General features: G+C 42.5%; 2 protein-coding genes across 3 annotated transcripts in view; both read left to right on the forward strand.

Annotated features, from left to right (window-relative positions):
• The first annotated feature begins 839 nt into the window (after window positions 1-839).
• LOC119263164 (polymeric immunoglobulin receptor-like) lies at window positions 840-19131 on the forward strand. 2 transcript variants are annotated; one of them, XM_037537439.1, is made up of 8 exons: window positions 840-986; window positions 1730-2047; window positions 5458-5772; window positions 16198-16512; window positions 16725-16817; window positions 17055-17153; window positions 17262-17326; window positions 17489-19131. In XM_037537439.1, the coding sequence occupies exons 1-8, from the start codon at window positions 938-940 to the stop codon at window positions 17591-17593; spliced, it is 1359 nt and encodes a 452-aa protein (XP_037393336.1). In that variant the 5' UTR covers window positions 840-937; the 3' UTR covers window positions 17594-19131. The 2 variants fall into 2 exon arrangements, with proteins under 2 accessions (XP_037393336.1, XP_037393337.1); XM_037537440.1 differs by lacking the exons at window positions 840-986; window positions 1730-2047; window positions 5458-5772 and adding exons at window positions 11458-11575; window positions 15311-15625.
• The window catches only part of LOC119263165 (polymeric immunoglobulin receptor-like), a 30858-nt gene continuing 21857 nt past the window's right edge, over window positions 11375-20375 (forward strand). The window contains exon 1 of the mRNA XM_037537442.1: window positions 11375-11510. The gene's annotated coding sequence lies outside the window, so the exon portion shown is untranslated. The remainder of the gene's footprint in view (window positions 11511-20375) is intronic.

Below are 20375 nucleotides of genomic sequence, written 5' to 3' on the forward strand. Positions count from 1 at the left end.
TCTGAATTCAGTAGAAATGGTCCATATATGGAACACAGACTATATCAGGCTACTGGATTACTCTTTTTGAAAAGGAAGTCTCATCATGCTTTCAGTTCACAAAGCTTAAAAAAAGTCCAAACACAGAGTTTGGTTATTCAGTGTTCAATGAGTCATTAAAATTCCATATTAAACTCATCATACTTGCAACATGCTGTACAATTTAAGACCGAACAGAAGGGAAATGAAAGATCCAGGCAGACATTTCAAAGTACGCCCCCAACCCCCCCCCCCCCCCCCCCACACACACACACACACACACACAGAGGACCGTGGTCAGTGTGTGTGCTATGAAAAGCTGCACCACAAAAGAGGAAACGATAAGTCTTCTCACGGCTCAGAGACCAGCATGTCTTTGTGTGTGGTTTTGACGAGCTCCACCCAAACAGACAGGCTGAGCTGCACGGACATTAGTGTGGGTTAGACTCCAGTGAAGAGCTGCTGAGAAAGCTGTGGACTCAGTGTGGTATACAGGGCTAGTGTAGTGCTGGGTGTGGAGCGGTCAGTGTTCTGTGAACTCAGTGTGGTATACAGGGCTAGTGTAGTGCTGGATGTGGAGCGGTCAGTGTGCTGTGTACTCAGTGTGGTATACAGGGCTAGTGTAGTGCTGGGTGTGGAGCGGTCAGTGTGCTGTGTACTCAGTGTGGTATACAGGGCTAGTGTAGTGCTGGGTGAGGAGCGGTCAGTGTGCTGTGTACTCAGTGTGGTATACAGGGCTAGTGTAGTGCTGGGTGTGGAGCGGTCAGTGTGCTGTGTACTCAGTGTGGTATACAGGGCTAGTGTAGTGCTGGGTGTGGAGCGGTCAGTGTGCTGTGTACTCAGTGTGGTATACAGGGCTAGTGTAGTGCTGCGTGTGGAGCGGTCAGTGTGCTGTGAGCTCAGTGTTTTACTAGTGAGGATGTTGCTGACTTTCTATCTTCTCTTCTTTGGGCTTCATGTCTCTGAAGGTGAGTGTGGAATTTTCTCTTAATGTCCATAACATTGTGTATGTGTCTTTCTATTATAATATTTATGTGTCAAATATAAGTTAGTTAAAGACACTTACTGTGTACTTAAGTGATTCAGGTCAGTTTAAGAACAGATATGCCTCTGCCTCTCTCTCTCTCTCTCTCTCTCTCTCTCTACTACCATGAACTTACTCAATATTTGGGCTTATTTTCAGCATTTAAAAATCATTGCATACATGAATGCATTTAATATTTTTCCTCAAGACACTCAAAATTTCACACTAAAACTTTCAGTATTCATCAGCCAACTCATCACAGCAGGCAGAAAAGAATGAACATGCCTTTGTATTACTTTTAAACACATTCAGTGCAAATTTAATGTGTGTGGGGTCACTAGGGTGTACGGGGCAGGGGGGCTCCTGCCTTGGACAGCAGTGACAAAACCACAGCATTAAAACTCATCTGTGCACTAATCTTTCTTTCTGAATATTGAAGTTATGGTTAAGGAGCTTAACAGCATAATCATAAATGTTCACAGGTCAATCACATTCTTACTGAGTGTTGAGGTTTATGGATGCAGTTTAGCATGACAGCAGGTGATTTTCTATTTTATGATTCAATTGACTTTAAGAAAGCTTTGAGCTTCATTACTTTATTTCCTGAATATATTTATTCAAAAAAGTATTATCTCTGATATGAGACAGACAGTGAGAACTTTATCTTACTGATGTGTGTTTCTACAGGCTGCCTTCTGGTAAACAGCAGTAAAACATTACGTATTACAGCAGACACAGGAGGATCTGTCCTGCTGCCCTGCTACTGCGCTGACCTACACACCAAACTTCAGACAGGACTCACCTGGAAATACAAAACAAAGGGAGATGAATGGGAAGTGATATCCAGTGAGAGTGGTCAGTACAGAGACAGAGTTCAGCTGGTTAATGGTCAGTCTCCAGGAAATCTCTCTCTACTCATATCACACCTGACTGAAGAGGATGGAGGAGTGTACCAGTGTTATGTTCTAGGGGTTGGACACGTCTACCTTACTCTCACTGTTAAAGGTAAGTAGCATATTTGGATGTTTTCTTTGTGAAAGTAAATCTCATTAAAACCTATAAAGATGCAGAGAATCAGCTCTATGAGGTTTTCCTAGCTGTACCTTAGAAATGCTCTGAGCTGAAAGTGAGACATTTTACCATGTCATGAAAAGTATTAACACATTTCCAATAAATTGTTGGAAAATAAGTGGTACTAAAAAAAACAGCTGGAGGAGGAGTTTGCAACTAATGCACATGACTGGATATAAAAAGAGCATTTTAGAGAGGCAGAGTCTCTCAGAATTGAAGATAGTCAGAGGTTCACCAATGAGTGAAAAACTGTCTAATAATTTTGGAACAATTTCAGAAAAATGTTCAACATAAAAGTTTGAAGACTTTGGATATCCTACTATCGACAATACATAATATCATCAACAGATTCAGAGAGTCTGGAGAAATACCTGTACGCAAGAGACAAGGCCGATGGTCAATATTGGATAGTTGTAATCTTCAGGCCCTCAGGCAGCACTGCATTGAAAACAGGCATGATTCTGTACTGGAAATCACTGCATGGGCTCAGGAACACTTCCAGAAGTCATTGCTTGTGAACACAACGCCATGGAATCAACAAATCCAAGTTAAAGCTGTATCAGGCAAAGAAGAAGCCATATGTCAACAAAATTCAGAAACACTGCAAACTTCTGTGGGCCAAAGCTCATTCAAAATGGACTGAGGCAAAATGGACAACTGTTTTTTGGTCAAATGGATCAAAATTTGAAAAATCTTTTTGGAAACCATGGATGCTGTGTCCTGCAGACTCAAGAGGAGAGGGACCATCCAGCTTGTTATCAACGCACAGTTAAAAAGCCTGCATCTCTGATGGTATAAGGTAACCTATGGCGTGGGCAGCTTACACATCTGGAAAGGGCCTTATTAATGCTGAACATACTGTACAGAGGTTTTAGAACAACATATGCTCCCATCCAGACAGTGTCTCTTTCAGGGAAGGCCTTGCATATTTCAGCAAGACAATGATAAACCACATACTGCATCCATCACAACAACATAGCTTCACAGAAGAAGAGTCCAGGTGCTGAACGGGCGGCCTGGAGTCCAATTGTTTTTCCAATAGTAAACATTTGGCACAAAAGGAAGCAAAAAAAAATCTGACAAGGAGACCCAGGACTGAGTCCTACATCAGACAAGAATGGAACAATATTCCTCCCCCAAAACTCCAGCAATTGCTCTCCTCACTTCCCAGACATTTACAGGCTGTTGTTAAAAGAAGAAGTGATGCTACACAGTAGTAGAGATGGCTCTGTCCCAACTTCTTTGAGATGTGTTGTTGCCGTCAAGATGGAAATGAGCTAATGTTTTTCATGAAATGGTAAAATGTCTCATTTTTAATATCTGATATGTGTTCTATGTTCTATTGTGAATAAAATATGGGTCTATGAAATTTGCACATCATTGTATTCTGTGTTAATTTATATTTATTTATATTTATATATTTTATTCACAATGCAACATAGAATACATGTCAGATGTTGAAAGTGAGTTAATTTATATTTATATATTATATTTATATTTATATTATACACAATATCCAAACTTTTTTGGAAGTAGGTTTGTGTGTGTTTATATACTATAGACATACATATATACAAAAATGTATGTTTGTGTATATATATATATATACACACACACACACACACACACACACACACACACACACACACACACACACACACACACTCACTGGCCACTTTATTAGGTACACCTTGCTAGTAAAAGGTTGGACCCCCTTTTGCCTTCAGAACTGCTTTAATTCTTCATGGCAGACTTTCAACAAGGTGTAGGAAACGTTCCTCAGAGATTTTGGTTGGTTATTTGAGTTCCTGTTGCCTTTCTATCATCTGGAACCAGTCTGCCCATTCTCCTCTGACCTCTCACATCAACAAGGCATTTTCATCCACACAACTGACCGCACACTGGATATTTCCTCTTTTTTGGACCGTTCTCTGTAAACACTAGAGATGGTTTGTGTGAAAATCCCAGTAGATCAGCAGTTTCTGAAATACTCAGACCAGCCCGTCTGGCACCAACAACCACACCAAGCTACTTAAATCCCCTTTCTTCCCCATTCTGATGCTCGGTCTGCACTTCAGCAAGTTGTCTTGACCACCTCTACATGCCTAAAGGCATTAAGTTGCGGCCATGTGATTTGTTCAAGCAGTTGAACAGGTGTACCTAATATAGTGGCCAGTGAGTGTATATATACCCCATGCATGTAGTCATGCATGTATTCACTAATCCATCCAAATCACTTAATCCAGATGTTCCAGTCACTTCCATGGCCACAGGTGTATAAAACCAAGCGCCTAAGCCTGCAGACTGCTTCTACAGACATTAGTGAAAGAATGGGTCGCTCTCAGTAGCTCAGTGAATTCCAGCGTGGTACCGTGATCGGACGCCACCTGTGCAACAAGTCCAGTCGTGAAATTTCGCTACTAAATATTCCACAGTCAACTGTCATCTAAGCCTTACATCACCAAGCACCATGGAAAGCGTCGAATGCAGTGGTGTAACGTGCCACCACTGGACTCTAGAGCAGTGGAGCCGTGTTCTCTGGAGTGATGAATCATGCTTCTCCGTCTGGCAATCTCATGGATGATTCTAGGTTTGGTGGTTGCCAGGAGAACAGTACTTGTCTGACTGCATTGTGCCAAGTGTAAAGTTTGGTGGAGGGGGGATTATTGTGTGGAATTGTTTTTCAGGAACTGGGTTTGGACCCTTAGTTTCAGTGAAAGGAACTTTTAATGCTTCAGCTCCAAGAGATTTTGGACAATTTTATGCTCCCAACTTTGTAGGAAGAGTCCGGGAATGACCCCTTTCTGTTCCAACATGACTGCGTACCAGTGCACAAAGTAAGGTCCATAAAGACACGGATGAGCGATTTTGATATGGAAGTACTTGACTGGCCTGCACAGAGTCCTGACCTCAACCTGCATAGTCTTTCTGATTATTAAAGTTATAGTGAGAGCTTATTATTATTTCTGCTCTGTCTCATCAGTTTACTCAACATAGAGAGTGAAGAGGAGGGGTTATGAAACAAAGCACTGAGGGGGTCGTTTACATTTGCATAGTCATAAATGTTCACAGGTCTTCACATTATCACATTATCACATAATCACATAATCACATTATCAGTTTTGAGGTTTTTGGACACTTCTTAGCATTTTTTGTGGTTTCTTAGGAATTCATTATAGCAGAAAACTATGTCAATGGAGGTTTTTTATGACTCATTTCATGAATTTATGAGAGCTTTGAGCTTCATTACTTTATTTCCTGAATACATTTATTTAAAAAAAGGTTCTCTCTAATATGAGACAAAGACAGTGTGAACTTTATCTTACTGACGTGTGTTTCTGCAGGCTGCCTTCTGGTAAACAGGAGTGAATCATTACGTATTACAGCCTACACAGGAGGATCTGTCCTGCTGCCCTGCTACTGCACTGACCTACACACCAAACCTCAGACATTCACCTGGAAATACAAAACAAAGGGAGATGAATGGGAAGAGATATCCAGTGGGAGTGGTCAGTACAGAGACAGAGTTCAGCTGGTTAATGGTCACTCTCCAGGAAATCTCTCTCTACTCATATCACACCTGACTGAAGAGGATAGAGGACTGTACCAGTGTTATGTTCTAGGGGTTGGACACGTCTACATTACTCTCACTGTTAAAGGTAAGTAGCATATTTGGATGTTTTCTTTGTGAAAGTAAATCTCATTAACACCTCTAAAGATGCAGAGAATCAGGTCTATGAGGTTTTGTTAGCTGTACATTAGAAATGCTCTGAGCTCATTAGTGTGTGATGGGCTTCAGTGAAGCCCTGCTGAGAGAGCTCTGTAGTGAAGGTGTGTAGAGTAGACATATGTGGACACCTGTTTTACTTTTGTATATAATATGCATTTTTTATAAAAGTGATGAGGCTTAGAAATATTATGTTGCACTACACAGTATAATGTAATGGGAAGAATGTTTCTGTGTATGGACAGTGAGCTACATGCTTCAATAATGACCATAAAACCCTTCTTTCTCTATAGAAGACCCAACTAAAGCTACTGTAGAGGTCAGTAGACTAACCAGTCCGAGCATTCTAGGGACAGCATTCACTCCAGTGACCAATGGTAAACACAGCAGTATCACACATGCAGCAAACAGTTAATACGGCTGTGGTGTATTTTAATTGAGAGCCTATAACATGTTCTCCAGACTGTAACCCTTCTCGTTTCAGTCCCTCCACAGTCTCTGCCCTTCGTCCCCTTCGCCTTGGTGACTGTGATCTTTCTCCACATTATAGTAGCTGTGGTTTATCACACCAAGAGGAACAAAGGTACAAACTATATAATCAAGCTGTATTAATTATACAAATTTTCTTTGTGTGATTTTACATTTTTCTTGGAAATATTTGTAACAGATCCTGCCAGAGTTCCTTACAGCACTGCTGATGGAGATGGAGTGGTCAGTCTGGAGTAGTACAGTTCTGCAACATTGGCCTGATTCTGCACTTTTCATCATCTTAAATGTTTATTTAGCACCATTTTTAAAGAGACTAGCTTTATAAAATGTTTATGAATGGGTTAAAACTTGTTTAGCACTGGATGTCCATAAAATCATAAACAACTTATAATCATAAACAACTTAACATCTATTAAACTTATATAAAAATGGCAAGAGTGGCCTGTTGCTCACCAAATAGTGAGCACACATTCATCAATACTGTTAAAGCTCAAACCTTATTTGTTATCCATCAGTCCGAATTAAACCTCTCAGCTTTGTATATTAATATCCGTAAAACATTGCAGTTCACAGTGTTATGGTTTCCCATTTATTCATGTGTTATAACTGCTTTTCTTGAATTGATCTTTAATATGAAGCCCTGTCAGTCGCAAGCTAAGTGGTCATTTACTTTCACTCATGCTGCAGGATATATTGTGTTCTACAATATGACAAAGTGAGTTTAGAGTGTACCTTGTAGCCCTGCCTAGTGCTAATTAACATATATTTGCATGTTGGTCAGTTAGAAAAAGAAATACAAAACTGGAAATGAAAAGTTCATCTCCAGCAGGTGGCGCTGATGTTCGTTTTCATTTTCCTTTTCAGTCTGACAGTTAAAGTGCGTCAGCACTGAAAACGGAATCAGAGACGGTCGCTTTGCTGTTGATTTATTCATTTTGCATTTTAATTTTAATTTTGTCAGACTTGCAGCCGATCACTTTGAAAACGAAATAAGAAAGTAAACTTTGCGTTTTGATTTTAGTTTTGACACGTGTTCTGTGTTTCATCAAGAAAAGCCAAAGCCAAAGTGAAGTTTGTGTTTTCTTTTGTCTGTTAGTTTTTCATTTTAGATTTGGTCGTGAAAAACTGGAGTAACGACTAAAATGAAATTAAAAATAGGCGTTTTCAATTTATATTTATTTTTGTCACAAACGGCTCGTGCTCATGTGAAGGCATTTCATTTTATTTTCAATTTTGGCAGGATATTTGTGCAGATGTTGTGTAGAGTTTCGATGATTCGCACATCATTGACTGTTAAAAAAAAAAAAACTAGAAAAATAAAAATGATTTACCTTTGGTCAAATGTAAGTGATATTACTTTGTCTATTTACCAACAATAATCAGTTTTTGGTACACGAAGCTGAACTGGAGTGTCTTTCAGATTTAGATTGATAAACATATTTTGCTCAAGTAAATGATCATTTTACTTTGCATTTTTCAAAGTACTGAGTTTATTAAAACTAGCATTGTACCTCCCATGTAATTCTGTACTGAGGGCATTCTATAGTCCTATGCTCCTTCTATTAGACCAATCCCATTGTAATGTAACCTTGATTTGTGTTTTTACCATTTCATTGTGCCATTTCATTCATTTTTTAGATGAATTTGTGATTATGTAAAATTGCTTACTGTGCAATAAACACAAATAATTTCAACTGCACTTCTAGGTGGTTTCTGCTTTGTGCAGATGAGTGTTTATGTCCCTTTCCCTCTCGCTTTCCTCAGTCATACTCAAACACATTGGATCTTAAAAGCATTGGTAATTCTGGTAATTCACAACCTGCACTCATATTCCTTTGCTGGAGAGCGTTTAAAGGCTAAATAAATAAATAAATAAATATATAAACGTAATGAAACTATTGGAATGACATCACTGTGTCCCTCCGAGGATCTGGAATGTCCCAGAGCTGCTGGTCGCTGTCCAAGGTGTTGAAAACCCTTCCTACATGCAAGATCAGGACTAGACTAAAGAAGGCTGATACTTGAGCTTTCAGAGTTCACAAGACTAGAGAGAGAAAATGAGCAGCTCCTTTATCCATTCAGCAACACACACTGCTGTAGAGACCACTCATGTTAGGAAACGCATCTGGTTTCATACATTAAGGCTTTTTCCAAATGTGCTACTAGCCCTGCTGTCCTCCTCCAACTCCAGGTGGACATTTTCAGAGTAATGCCATCTGTAAGCTCTCAGCACCCTAAAAATCATTTAAACAAAAAAACAAAACAAAACAAAACAAAAAAAACAATATGCAAATAATACAGTAGTGAGGTTGCTACTACATGCACACCACATTCAACTTCTCCCTCTAAATCCCAAATAACCCACTGCAGATGGAGTAACATGGTCAGTGTGGTTGTGTTTTCTATGAAATGTTGCACCACAGAGGACGAAACAGCAAGCATTTTCACAACTACGAAGGAACTGTGTCACTGAGTGTGGTTCAGAGTGTCACGAAGCTGCAGTGTATCAGGCACAGCGGTACAGTGGTGATACTGAGTACACTCTCTGGCCACTTTATTAGAAACCCTTCCCTTTAATTGCCATCATGCTGGAGAAGAAACTGTGGTCCATATCTTTATGCAGGATTTGTTTTCTAAGGGCTCCCAAATGGTGCAACTGTCCAAGTGTTGGCCCTGTAGTAGCTTATCATCAGGAGATTCAATCCCTGGCGATGATACAGTCGAGGGCTGGGAGTCCAAAAGACGCCCCCCTCACCCAGACGGATACATGACGGTTAGGATTTGGAAGAGACGCCAATTTTGTTGATTTTGTATAATTTTAGCCTATTATTATCTTGGTTAAAACCTTGGATTTAAATGGATCATAATATACACCCTAATGTCTGAATTCAGTAGAAATGGTCCATATATGGAACACAGACTATATCAGGCTACTGGATTACTCTTTTTGAAAAGGAAGTCTCATCATGCTTTCAGTTCACAAAGCTTAAAAAAAGTCCAAACACAGAGTTTGGTTATTCAGTGTTCAATGAGTCATTAAAATTCCATATTAAACTCATCATACTTGGAACATGCTGTACAGTTTAAGACCGAACAGAAGGGAAATGAAAGATCCAGGCAGACATTTAAAAGTACGGCCACATTTTTCTGTGCACACAAACCACACATGGTGACACCCCCCCCCCCCCCCCCCCCCCACACACACACACACACACAGAGGACCGTGGTCAGTGTGTGTGCTATGAAAAGCTGCACCACAAAAGAGGAAACGGTAAGTCTTCTCACGGCTCAGAGACCAGCATGTCTTTGTGTGTGGTTTTGACAAGCTCCACCCAAACAGACAGTCTGAGCTGCACGGACATTAGTGTGGGTTAGACTCCAGTGAAGAGCTGCTGAGAGAGCTGTGAACTCAGTGTGGTATACAGGGCTAGTGTAGTGCTGGGTGTGGAGCGGTCAGTGTGCTGTGTACTCAGTGTGGTATACAGGGCTAGTGTAGTGCTGGGTGTGGAGCGGTCAGTGTGCTGTGTACTCAGTGTGGTATACAGGGCTAGTGTAGTGCTGGGTGTGGAGCGGTCAGTGTGCTGTGGACTCAGTGTGGTATACAGGGCTAGTGTAGTGCTGGGTGTGGAGCGGTCAGTGTGCTGTGTACTCAGTGTGGTATACAGGGCTAGTGTAGTGCTGGGTGTGGAGCGGCCAGTGTGCTGTGGACTCAGTGTGGTATACAGGGCTAGTGTAGTGCTGGGTGTGGAGCGGTCAGTGTGCTGTGTACTCAGTGTGGTATACGGGGCTAGTGTAGTGCTGGGTGTGGAGCGGTCAGTGTGCTGTGTACTCAGTGTGGTATACAGGGCTAGTGTAGTGCTGGGTGTGGAGCGGTCAGTGTGCTGTGTACTCAGTGTGGTATACAGGGCTAGTGTAGTGCTGGGTTTGGAGCGGTCAGTGTGCTGTGAACTCAGTGTTTTACTAGTGAGGATGTTGCTGACTTTCTATCTTCTCTTCATTGGGCTTCATGTCTCTGAAGGTGAGTGTGGAATTTTCTCTTAATGTCCATAACATTGTGTATGTGTCTTTCTATTATAATATTTATGTGTCAAATATAAGTTAGTTAAAGACACTTACTGTGTACTTAAGTGATTCAGGTCAGTTTAAGAACAGATATGCCTCTGTCTCTCTCTCTCTCTCTCTCTCTCTCTCTCTACTACCATGAACTTACTCAATATTTGGGCTTATTTTCAGCATTTAAAAATCATTGCATACATGAATGCATTTAATATTTTTCCTCAAGACACTCAAAATTTCACACTAAAACTTTCAGTATTCATCAGCCAACTCATCACAGCAGGCAGAAAAGAATGAACATGCCTTTGTATTAGGGAAATGAAAGATCCAGGCAGACATTTAAAAGTACGGCCACATTTTTCTGTGCACACAAACCGCACATGGTGACACACCCCCCGCCCCCGCCCCCCCCCCACACGCACACACACACACACACACACACACAGAGGACCGTGGTCAGTGTGTGTGCTATGAAAAGCTGCACCACAAAAGAGGAAACGGTAAGTCTTCTCACGGCTCAGAGACCAGCATGTCTTTGTGTGTGGTTTTGACGAGCTCCACCCAAACAGACAGTCTGAGCTGCACTGACATTAGTGTGGGTTAGACTCCAGAGAAGAGCTGCTGAGAGAGCTGTGAACTCAGTGTGGTATACAGGGCTAGTGTAGTGCTGGGTGTGGAGCGGTCAGTGTGCTGTGAACTCAGTGTGGTATACAGGGCTAGTGTAGTGCTGGGTGAGGAGCGGTCAGTGTGCTGTGGACTCAGTGTGGTATACAGGGCTAGTGTAGTGCTGGGTGTGGAGCGGTCAGTGTGCTGTGGACTCAGTGTGGTATACAGGGCTAGTGTAGTGCTGGGTGTGGAGCGGTCAGTGTGCTGTGAACTCAGTGTGGTATACAGGGCTAGTGTAGTGCTGGGTGTGGAGCGGTCAGTGTGCTGTGAACTCAGTGTGGTATACAGGGCTAGTGTAGTGCTGGGTGTGGAGCGGTCAGTGTGCTGTGAACTCAGTGTGGTATACAGGGCTAGTGTAGTGCTGGGTGTGGAGCGGTCAGTGTGCTGTGGACTCAGTGTGGTATACAGGGCTAGTGTAGTGCTGGGTGTGGAGCGGTCAGTTTGCTGTGTACTCAGTGTTGTTTTACTAGTGAGGATGTTGCTGACTTTCTATCTTCTCTTCATTGGGCTTCATGTCTCTGAAGGTGAGTGTGGAATTTTCTCTTAATAGATAGATAGATAGATAGATTCAACTTTATTGTCATTACTCAGTACAAGTACATGGCAACGAAATGCAGTTAGCATCTACCAGAAATGCAAATAGTAGCAAATAGTGCAAAAAGAGACTGTGCAAGTGTGCAATAAATAGGTATAGTGCAACATTACAGTATATAGAATAAATTACTTATAGATATGCAAAAAAATAGATTATAGGTGTGTAGATATTCTACACTGTATAGAATAACTGTTGCGATGTGTTGTTTACATGGCAGTAGAATGATACATTTGTGCAGTGGTAATAGTGATGAATAAAATAAAACAACAGCTCTGATTGGTGAGTGTAGTATGAGAGGCAGTGTTCATAGTCCGCTGTCTGCAGTATGAGTAATAGTGTTATCAGCGAGGTGTGGAGTTCAGCAGAGTGATTGTGGAGGGAAAGAAGCTGGACCTGAGCCGACTGGTTCTGGCCCGGATGCTCTTGTATCTCCTCCCGGATGGAAGTAGGTTGAACAGTTTGTGGTTGGGGTGGGAGGGGTCCTTAATGATGCTGTGTGCTCTGCGCACACAGCGCTGGTAGTGAATGTCTTTGATGGCAGGGAGCTGCATGCCTGTGATGCGCTGAGCAGTCCTTACTACCCTCTGCAGGGATTTCCTCTCCGTCACAGTGGAGCTACTGTACCACACGGTCACACAGTTGGTCAGTATGCTCTCGATGGTGCATCTGTAAAAATTTGTGAGGATCTGAGGAGACAGCCGGTCTTGTTTTAGTCTCCTCAGGAAGTAAAGACGCTGCTGTGCCTTCTTGATGAGATGGGAGGTGTTGAAGGACCATGAAAGGTCTGCCGAGATGTGGATTCCCAGGAACCTAAAGCTGGACACACGTTCTACCTCTGCTCCGTTGATGTAGACAGGAGAGTGTGTGCAGCCCTTGGTTTTCCGATAGTCCACGATGAGTTCTTTGGTTTTGCCTGTGTTCAGGATGAGGTTGTTGGTGGTGCACCAGGAAGTCAGGTGCTGGATCTCCTCCCTGTAGGCCGATTCATCGTTGTTCCTGATGTGGCCAACCACTGTGGTGTCGTCTGCAAACTTGATGAAGATGTTAGATGTGTGCAGAGGAACACAATCGTGGGTGAACAGGGAGAAGAGCAGAGGGCTCAGCACACAGCCTTGCGGCACACCAGTGTTCAGGGTGATAGTGGTAGACATATGACTGCCCAATCTCACAGACTGGGGTCGGTCTGTCAGGAATTCCAAAACCCAGTTACACATGGGGGTGCTGATTCCCAGGTCGCTGAGCTTGGTGACCAGCCTAGTCGGGATGACCGTGTTAAAAGCAGAGCTGAGGTCGATGAACAGCATGCGGATGTAGGTGTTCCTTTCATCCAGATGGGTGAGGGCAGAGTGAAGAGCAGTGGAAATTGCATCCTCAGTCGACCTGTTTGCACGGTATGCAAACTGGTGGGAGTCCAGGGATGGTGGGAGCACTGTCTTTAGGTGGCTGAGGACCAGTTTCTCAAAGCACTTCATCACAATGGGGGTGAGTGCGACTGGGCGGAAGTCATTAGGACATGCAGCAGATGAGCACTTTGGCACCGGTATGATGGTGGATGTCTTCCAGCATGCCGGAACAGCAGCCTGGGCCAGTGATAGGTTGAAGATATCTTGGCTAACTGTCCAGCGCACGCTCTGAGGACACGTCCAGGAACGCCATCTGGACCAGCAGCTTTGCGTGCATGCACTCTGCTCAGTACAGACTGTACATTATCAGTGGAAAGTGTGAGGGGGCTTTCATTGTGGGGAAGACCACTCCATGTGCTGTGTTGGTCATTCCTCTGGTCGAAACGAGCGTAGAACTGATTAAGCTCATCTGGGAGAGAGGCACTGCTGGCTGAGGGGGTCAGGGATGGAGGCCTGTAGCCAGTGATTGCCTGAATGCCCTTCCACATGCGGCGGGGGTCAGAGTTGTGGAAGTTCTCCTCAACAGACAGTTTGTAGGTGTACTTGGCTTTCCTAATCCCTTTTTTCAGGTTTGCCCTGGCTGAGCTGTAAGCGTCGGCATCACCAGATCTGAAAGCAGCATCGCGTGCTTTCAGCAGTAGGCGAACCTCTGCATTCATCCAGGGTTTCTGATTAGGAAAGATTTTCAGTTGTTTAACAGAAGTGACGTTGTCTATGCATGAGTTGATGTAACTCATGACTGCTGAAGTGTATGTGTCCAAATCTGTGTGTGATTCTGAGGTGGCTTGAGAAGAGAACACACTCCAGTCAGTGTTTTCAAACTGACGCTGTAGTGTAGAGATGGCCCCCTCTGGCCATACCTTAACAGTCTTTGTTGATGTTTTCACACGTTTGATGAGTGGCACATACTTCGGGAGCAGGAACAATGAGAGGTGATCAGACTGCCCCAGGTGGGGGAGGGGTACAGCCCTGTATGCCTCTGTGATATTTGTGTAGACATGATCCAGGGTTTTGTCTCCTCTTGTTGGGCAGGAGACATTCTGATGAAATTTTGGCAATACAGATTTCAGGTTGGAATGATTGAAGTCCCCCGCAACAATAAAAAGTCCGTCTGGATGCGCAGTTTGTTGTTTACTGATTGCCAAGCTCAGCTCCTCCATAGCTAGTTTAGCATTGGCCTCAGGAGGGACGTAGGCAGCAGTAATAATAGCGGCTGAATGCTCTCTAGCCATATGAAAGGGGCGACACTTTATCATCAGGTATTCCAAGTTAGAAGAACACCGACGTTCAGTTTCTGTGGAGTCAGTGCACCACAGTTTGTTTACATAGATGCACAGACCCCCCCCCCCCCACCCCCCCTCTGCTCTTGCCGGAGTCCTCAGCCACTCTGTCCGCTCTGAACATGTTGCGCCCCTCAAGCTCCACCGCGGTGTCGGGAATGTCGCTGTTCAGCCACGATTCCGTCACAATCATGACGTTACACTCCCTGATCCATCTCTGTGTAGTGGTCCATAGTCGCAGCTCGTCCATTTTGCCCGCTAGAGCCCGGACATTGGCAAGAAACAAGCTGGGAACCGCCGATCGGTGGGGGCTTAGCCTTAGCTTAGCACGTAGCCCCCCTCGCTTCCCCCGCTTTTGTTTGCGTTCTGCGCGCCGGCGCCGGCTGCGCTCCGTTGGGGGAGCAGGCTGCGTTGCCCACGGTACTGCTGAGATTTCCCGAGGGAGTTCTAGATGGTAATGTCCATAACATTGTGTATGTGTCTTTCTATTATAATATTTATGTGTCAAATATAAGTTAGTTAAAGACACTTACTGTGTCCTTAAGTGGTTCAGGTCAGTTTAAGAACAGATATGCCTCTGTCTCTCTTACTTTGAAACACATTCAGTGCAAATTTAATGTGTGTGGGGTCACTAGGGTGTACGGGGCAGGGGGGCTCCTGCCTTGGACAGCAGTGACAAAACCACAGCATTAAAACTCATCTGTGCACTAATCTTTCTTTCTGAATATTGAAGTTATGGTTAAGGAGCTTAACAGCATAATCATAAATGTTCACAGGTCAATCACATTCTTACTGAGTGTTGAGGTTTATGGATGCAGTTTAGCATGACAGCAGGTGATTTTCTATTTAATGATTCAATTGACTTTAAGAAAGCTTTGAGCTTCATTACTTTATTTCCTGAATATATTTATTCAAAAAAGTATTATCTCTGATATGAGACAGACAGTGAGAACTTTATCTTACTGATGTGTGTTTCTACAGGCTGCATTCTGGTAAACAGGAGTAAAACATTACATATTACAGCATACACAGGAGGGTCAGTACTGCTGCCCTGCTACTGCGCTGACCTACACACCAAACCTCAGACATTCACCTGGAAATACAAAACAAAGGGAGATGAATGGGAAAAGATATCCAGTGAGAGTGGCAGTGACAGAGACAGAGTTCAGCTGTTTAATGGTCACTCTCCAGGAAATCTCTCTCTACTCATATCACACCTGACTGAAGAGGATAGAGGACTGTACCAGTGTCTTGTTCAAGGGGGTGGACACGTCTACAATACTCTCACTGTTAAAGGTAAGTAGCATATTTGCATGTTTTCATTGTGAAAGCAAATCTCAACACAGGGTGAGTCAAAAGCCACAGGACAAGTTTTATATTATTTTATTTTTTACTTAATTATCGACTTTTATCTCTGGGGTCATCTCAAACAAATTGTGTATGCTGAGAAAATCCGCAGCAAACACCACCTTCAGGACCGCACCGTGGAGGCTTGTGACAGCATAAAAAACAAAATAAGATAAAAAGGTGTCCTGTGACTAGAAATGCTCTGAGCTCATTAGTGTGTGATGGGCTTCAGTGAAGCCCTGCTGAGAGAGCTCTGTAGTGAAGGTGTGTAGAGTAGATGTGTGTGGACAGTGGTTGGAGTGTGTTGTGAAGTCAATGTTGTTTTAATTGTGACTACAGAACTGGTTGTGTTTCATGCCAAAGAAGGTACATGTAGAATTCTTTGTTTTTGGTTGTTTATTTATGCAAATATTATTGTTTTCCATAATCCACCATAAAATACCATAACATAGTACACATATTTTGATTAGCTGTTTTTGTTGTTATGTGCTTAGGCTTATCTTTTTGATGTGTTTCTCCAGGCTGCACTCTGATAAACCTAAAATCACAGACTATCACAGCTCATATAGGAGGGTCAGTACTGCTGCCCTGCTCCTGCCCTGACCTACACACCACACCTGAGGAATTCACCTGGGAGAAACGTAACATATTCAAAAGCAGATGGGAAGAGATATCCAGTGAGAGTGATCAGTACAGAGACAGAGTTCAGCTGGTTAATGGTCACTCTCCAGGAAATCTCTCTCTACTCATATCACACCTGACTGAAGAGGATGGAGGAGATTACAGGTGTGGTGTTAAACAGAGTGAACACATATATGTCAGAATCAATTTCGAAGGTAAAACACTGTTTTGATCTGTATCCATTCACTCAATTCAACGTCTCCACTCTTTAGCTTTGATTGTCGACGATGACACGGCATTTAATTCGTAACATAACCTTCACACAATACATGCTGAAAATTATATCTTTTTAAAATTGAAAGTAAGCGATAATTTTACGTCTACAGCTGTTTACAAAACCTGTTTATCAAATCTTCTCTCTGTACAGAGGACCCAAGTAAATCTACTGCAGTGGTCAATGTACAGACCAGACCAACCACTTCAATCCCTTCTAGTTCAAGTTCCTCTCAAACCCCTGAAGGTAAACACATCACAGTGACTCTTGAAAGTAAGATATCGACAGCTGCTTTTTTGAATGGTCAGTTTAATGCAGAACTTACAGCACTGCACACAGAGGAACAGTGGAAATCTGCCTAGTTTTTATGTTATATATTAATGCTGTATTTAATCATATCATTTCTCACTCACTCACTCACTCACTCACTCACTCACTCACTCACTCACTCACTCACTCACTCACACATTTCTATTTTCGCAGGTACTGCTTTTTCCCAAACTGCCAGCCTGGAATTCTTCATCTTTATTCCTGTCCTTCTCTTGCTGGCAGTTGGAGGAGTCTTCTATTGGAGATACAGAGGTACACACACACACACACACACGCACTCACATACACACACACACGTGCACACACACGCGCACACACACTGTACAGTATCTTTGCCTCATTCTTTATGCCTTCATTCAGCCGGTCAGAGACGAGTACAGATGGAGAGCGGAGAACAAAGAGGAAGAAAAGAACAGGGTACACAGGTCAGTTCACACATCTCTTCTGTCAGCTACATTAGAAAATGTCAATAATAGTTGCTTCACTAAAATATGTAATATACTGGTATGTTGTCACTCCAGAGCTTAGAGAACTGCTCTAGAGAAGTGCTTTGAAATGGCATAATGTTACTTGTGTGTTTTCTGCAGGATGAAGTGATGTACTCTACTGTAGTCCACAGTAACACAGCCAGGACACCCACAGCAACTGATGCTGGAGATAAGACTGAATACGCCACCATCAGAGTGAACTAACAACATCCTCTCATCTCCACCCCCACCAAATATTTTAATCTTTGGCTTTAGGCATTTCAGTTGTAAGAAACATACTTACAATTTAAATGCATAAAGCATTTACAGTTAACTAAAACATCAGCTTAGAAATTCACTGATTCATGGTTTTTATGACATTTTTATGGAAATATTTTATAGTACAAATGAGTGAAAGGAAGCAAAATATTATAAAGAGAACAAATAAAAACACAAGGAAACTCATTCTAGCCCACAAATTCCTTTAATGGTTCTTTAGTAAAGAAAATGGTTCTATATATAGAACCATGAACACTCAAAGAACCCTTTGCATGATTAAAATGTTCTTTGCATCCTGAAAGAGTTCTTCGTATTGATGGAGAATCTGCTGTATGGCTTTATATAGAATCTTTTTTTTTTTAAAGGGGGATCTTTATAGCACCAAAAATGGTTCTGCTATTGTACAAAGCTTGACATCATAACAATAGAAGAACACTTAGTACTGTATAAAACCCTCAATAAAAGAAATCGTGGGGCCATGTGATCTGTGGTCTGGCCACTTAGTTTTATAATATGGGATCAGTTTTAAGGCAAAGGGCTACTTTACAAATGTAGTAAGTGTAACAGGTCATTTATTTTCTAACTTCATATAAATCTGCATCAGTTCACATAGTTCAAAATATATGATACACAGTATAAAACCTAGCTTGTTAAAGAGGCACTTTTGTTTGCATGTTATGCTGTATTTTAATTCTAAATTTCTATGTTCTGGTGCACAAACCATCTGGATATTACTGCTGTAAACTGTATGATTATGATAAAACATGTTTGTGGCTTCTTTTCTTTAACATTTTCTACTTCATTGTTAATATTTTGTATATTACCTAAATCCCAGCTGGTCTACCAGGGTCCTTTCTTTATAGTGTCTGAATGGGTTTCCTCCCACAGTCCAAAGGCAGTCAAGCCAACTGGACACAATAAGGCTATGTTTACACAGCAGGTAAAAGTGGCTCAAGTCTGATTTTCTCACCAAATCTGATTTTTTTTTATTTGGCTGTTCACACTATGTTTTTTATGTGATCTGTATGCGACGTAGGTCTGAACAGATCAACTCCTAAACTGACCCACAATGCGCAAAAGACCAACGCGTCCTCAGATTGTTTAAACTGTTCTCTGAGGCTGCGGCCTCGGGCTCCTCCGACCACGCTAGGCCATTTAATTCAAAACGTCTTCAAACTCAGAGCAGCTGTGATACATCTCTTCTAATTTTTTGGTACAGAAACATCAGCCTAAATATTTGAGTCTCAGTAGCGCGAAATTAAGACGAATGTCGAGTTGGGTTGACGTAAAAGTCGCATGATTTCCGATCTGGCCGTTCAGGCGAGTCATATCGCCGCAGATCGGATACGGATCGGATTTCAGTCCCACATGTGAAAACGTCTCTAATCAGAATTGAAAATGTCAGATTCAATGTGCTGTTCACACTGACGCACAGACACACATCTGTGTCACATATCAGGAGAAAGATCAGATTTGGGCCACTTTTATCTGCTGTGTAAATGTAGCCTAAATTGCCCCTATGTCTGACTGTCTGCCCTGCAATGGACTGGAAAAGTGGCTTTGAAAATGTATGTGTGTGTGTGTGTGTGTGTGTGTGTGTGTGTGTGTGTGTGTGCGCGTTGCATAGCATTTCTTTATTCAAATTGATTCAGTCTGCAAAGAGAGCTGAAAGCAGAGGGGTTTCTATGTTGTGCTTTCTCTTTGACATCAAACTGTTTTATCTTTTACAACACAGAGCATTAAATGAACGAGGCGACAGTTCCGACTCCTGTGCAGTTTTTCTTACACAACATCAACATAAGGTGGTAGCCAGGGCTCCCAGTCCAGTGGTTCAAGCAGGTTTACACCAGTTACACAAACATGAGGACAAATCTATTAACTTACATCTAACTTGACTGCTATACAGCATCCACTGACTGAAAAATAAATCTCCCTAGGTCAACAGTTAGGCCATTACCCTGGCCATCTCTCTCGCCCCCACCACCCCATGACCACTGCAGACATGGTAGCTTGGTCAGTGTGGGTGTGTGTACTGCGAAACGATGCACCAAAAAAGAAGAAACTGTAACGGTTCTCACAACTCAGAGGGCACCATGTGACTGTGTGTGGTTCACCAGTTCTTAAGAAACTGATGATGAAATCTTTACTGTACAAACGAGTTCTCGGAAAATCGGTTGTCACACAGCTTCTGCGTGCTGCTTGGACATTAGTTGCACTGGATCTCGAGCCCCTGCCCTTTTGTGTAAATTTTACTAGCACTGTTTTAGATTAGCTCTAAATGCATAACATGATACCTATGTGTAGTGGCCCAGCTAGGTAGCCAGTGGATAGGTGGTTATTTAAATGATTTAATATAGCCGGGGCCCTGTAACTTCTGGATTTGGTTAGGAATAAGTGATTGATGAATATATCTGAATATATCTGACAGAACATTAAGTTACCAATATACACTCAATATGAACAAGAAATACAAGTACAGTACTAGCAATTAACTTCTGAATACACAACAAATAGAACTCATCCAACACTGTAGATAAAGGGCCCAGACACACTCACACGCACAGCTCGCTCTGAGTCTCTACTAGTTAAAGTCACCAGTTCTCCACTCGCTTCGTTACAGGCTTGATACGTGGCTCAAGTGCGTAGTGGCCGAGAAAAAAACACAGGGCAGTGAACTCCAATGTAGCCAGTGGAACCTGGGGCTTTGCCGGTCACCCCAGTCATTAAC

This window comes from Pygocentrus nattereri, chromosome 4 (assembly GCF_015220715.1).
Source record: "Pygocentrus nattereri isolate fPygNat1 chromosome 4, fPygNat1.pri, whole genome shotgun sequence".
Classification (NCBI taxonomy): domain Eukaryota; kingdom Metazoa; phylum Chordata; class Actinopteri; order Characiformes; family Serrasalmidae; genus Pygocentrus; species Pygocentrus nattereri.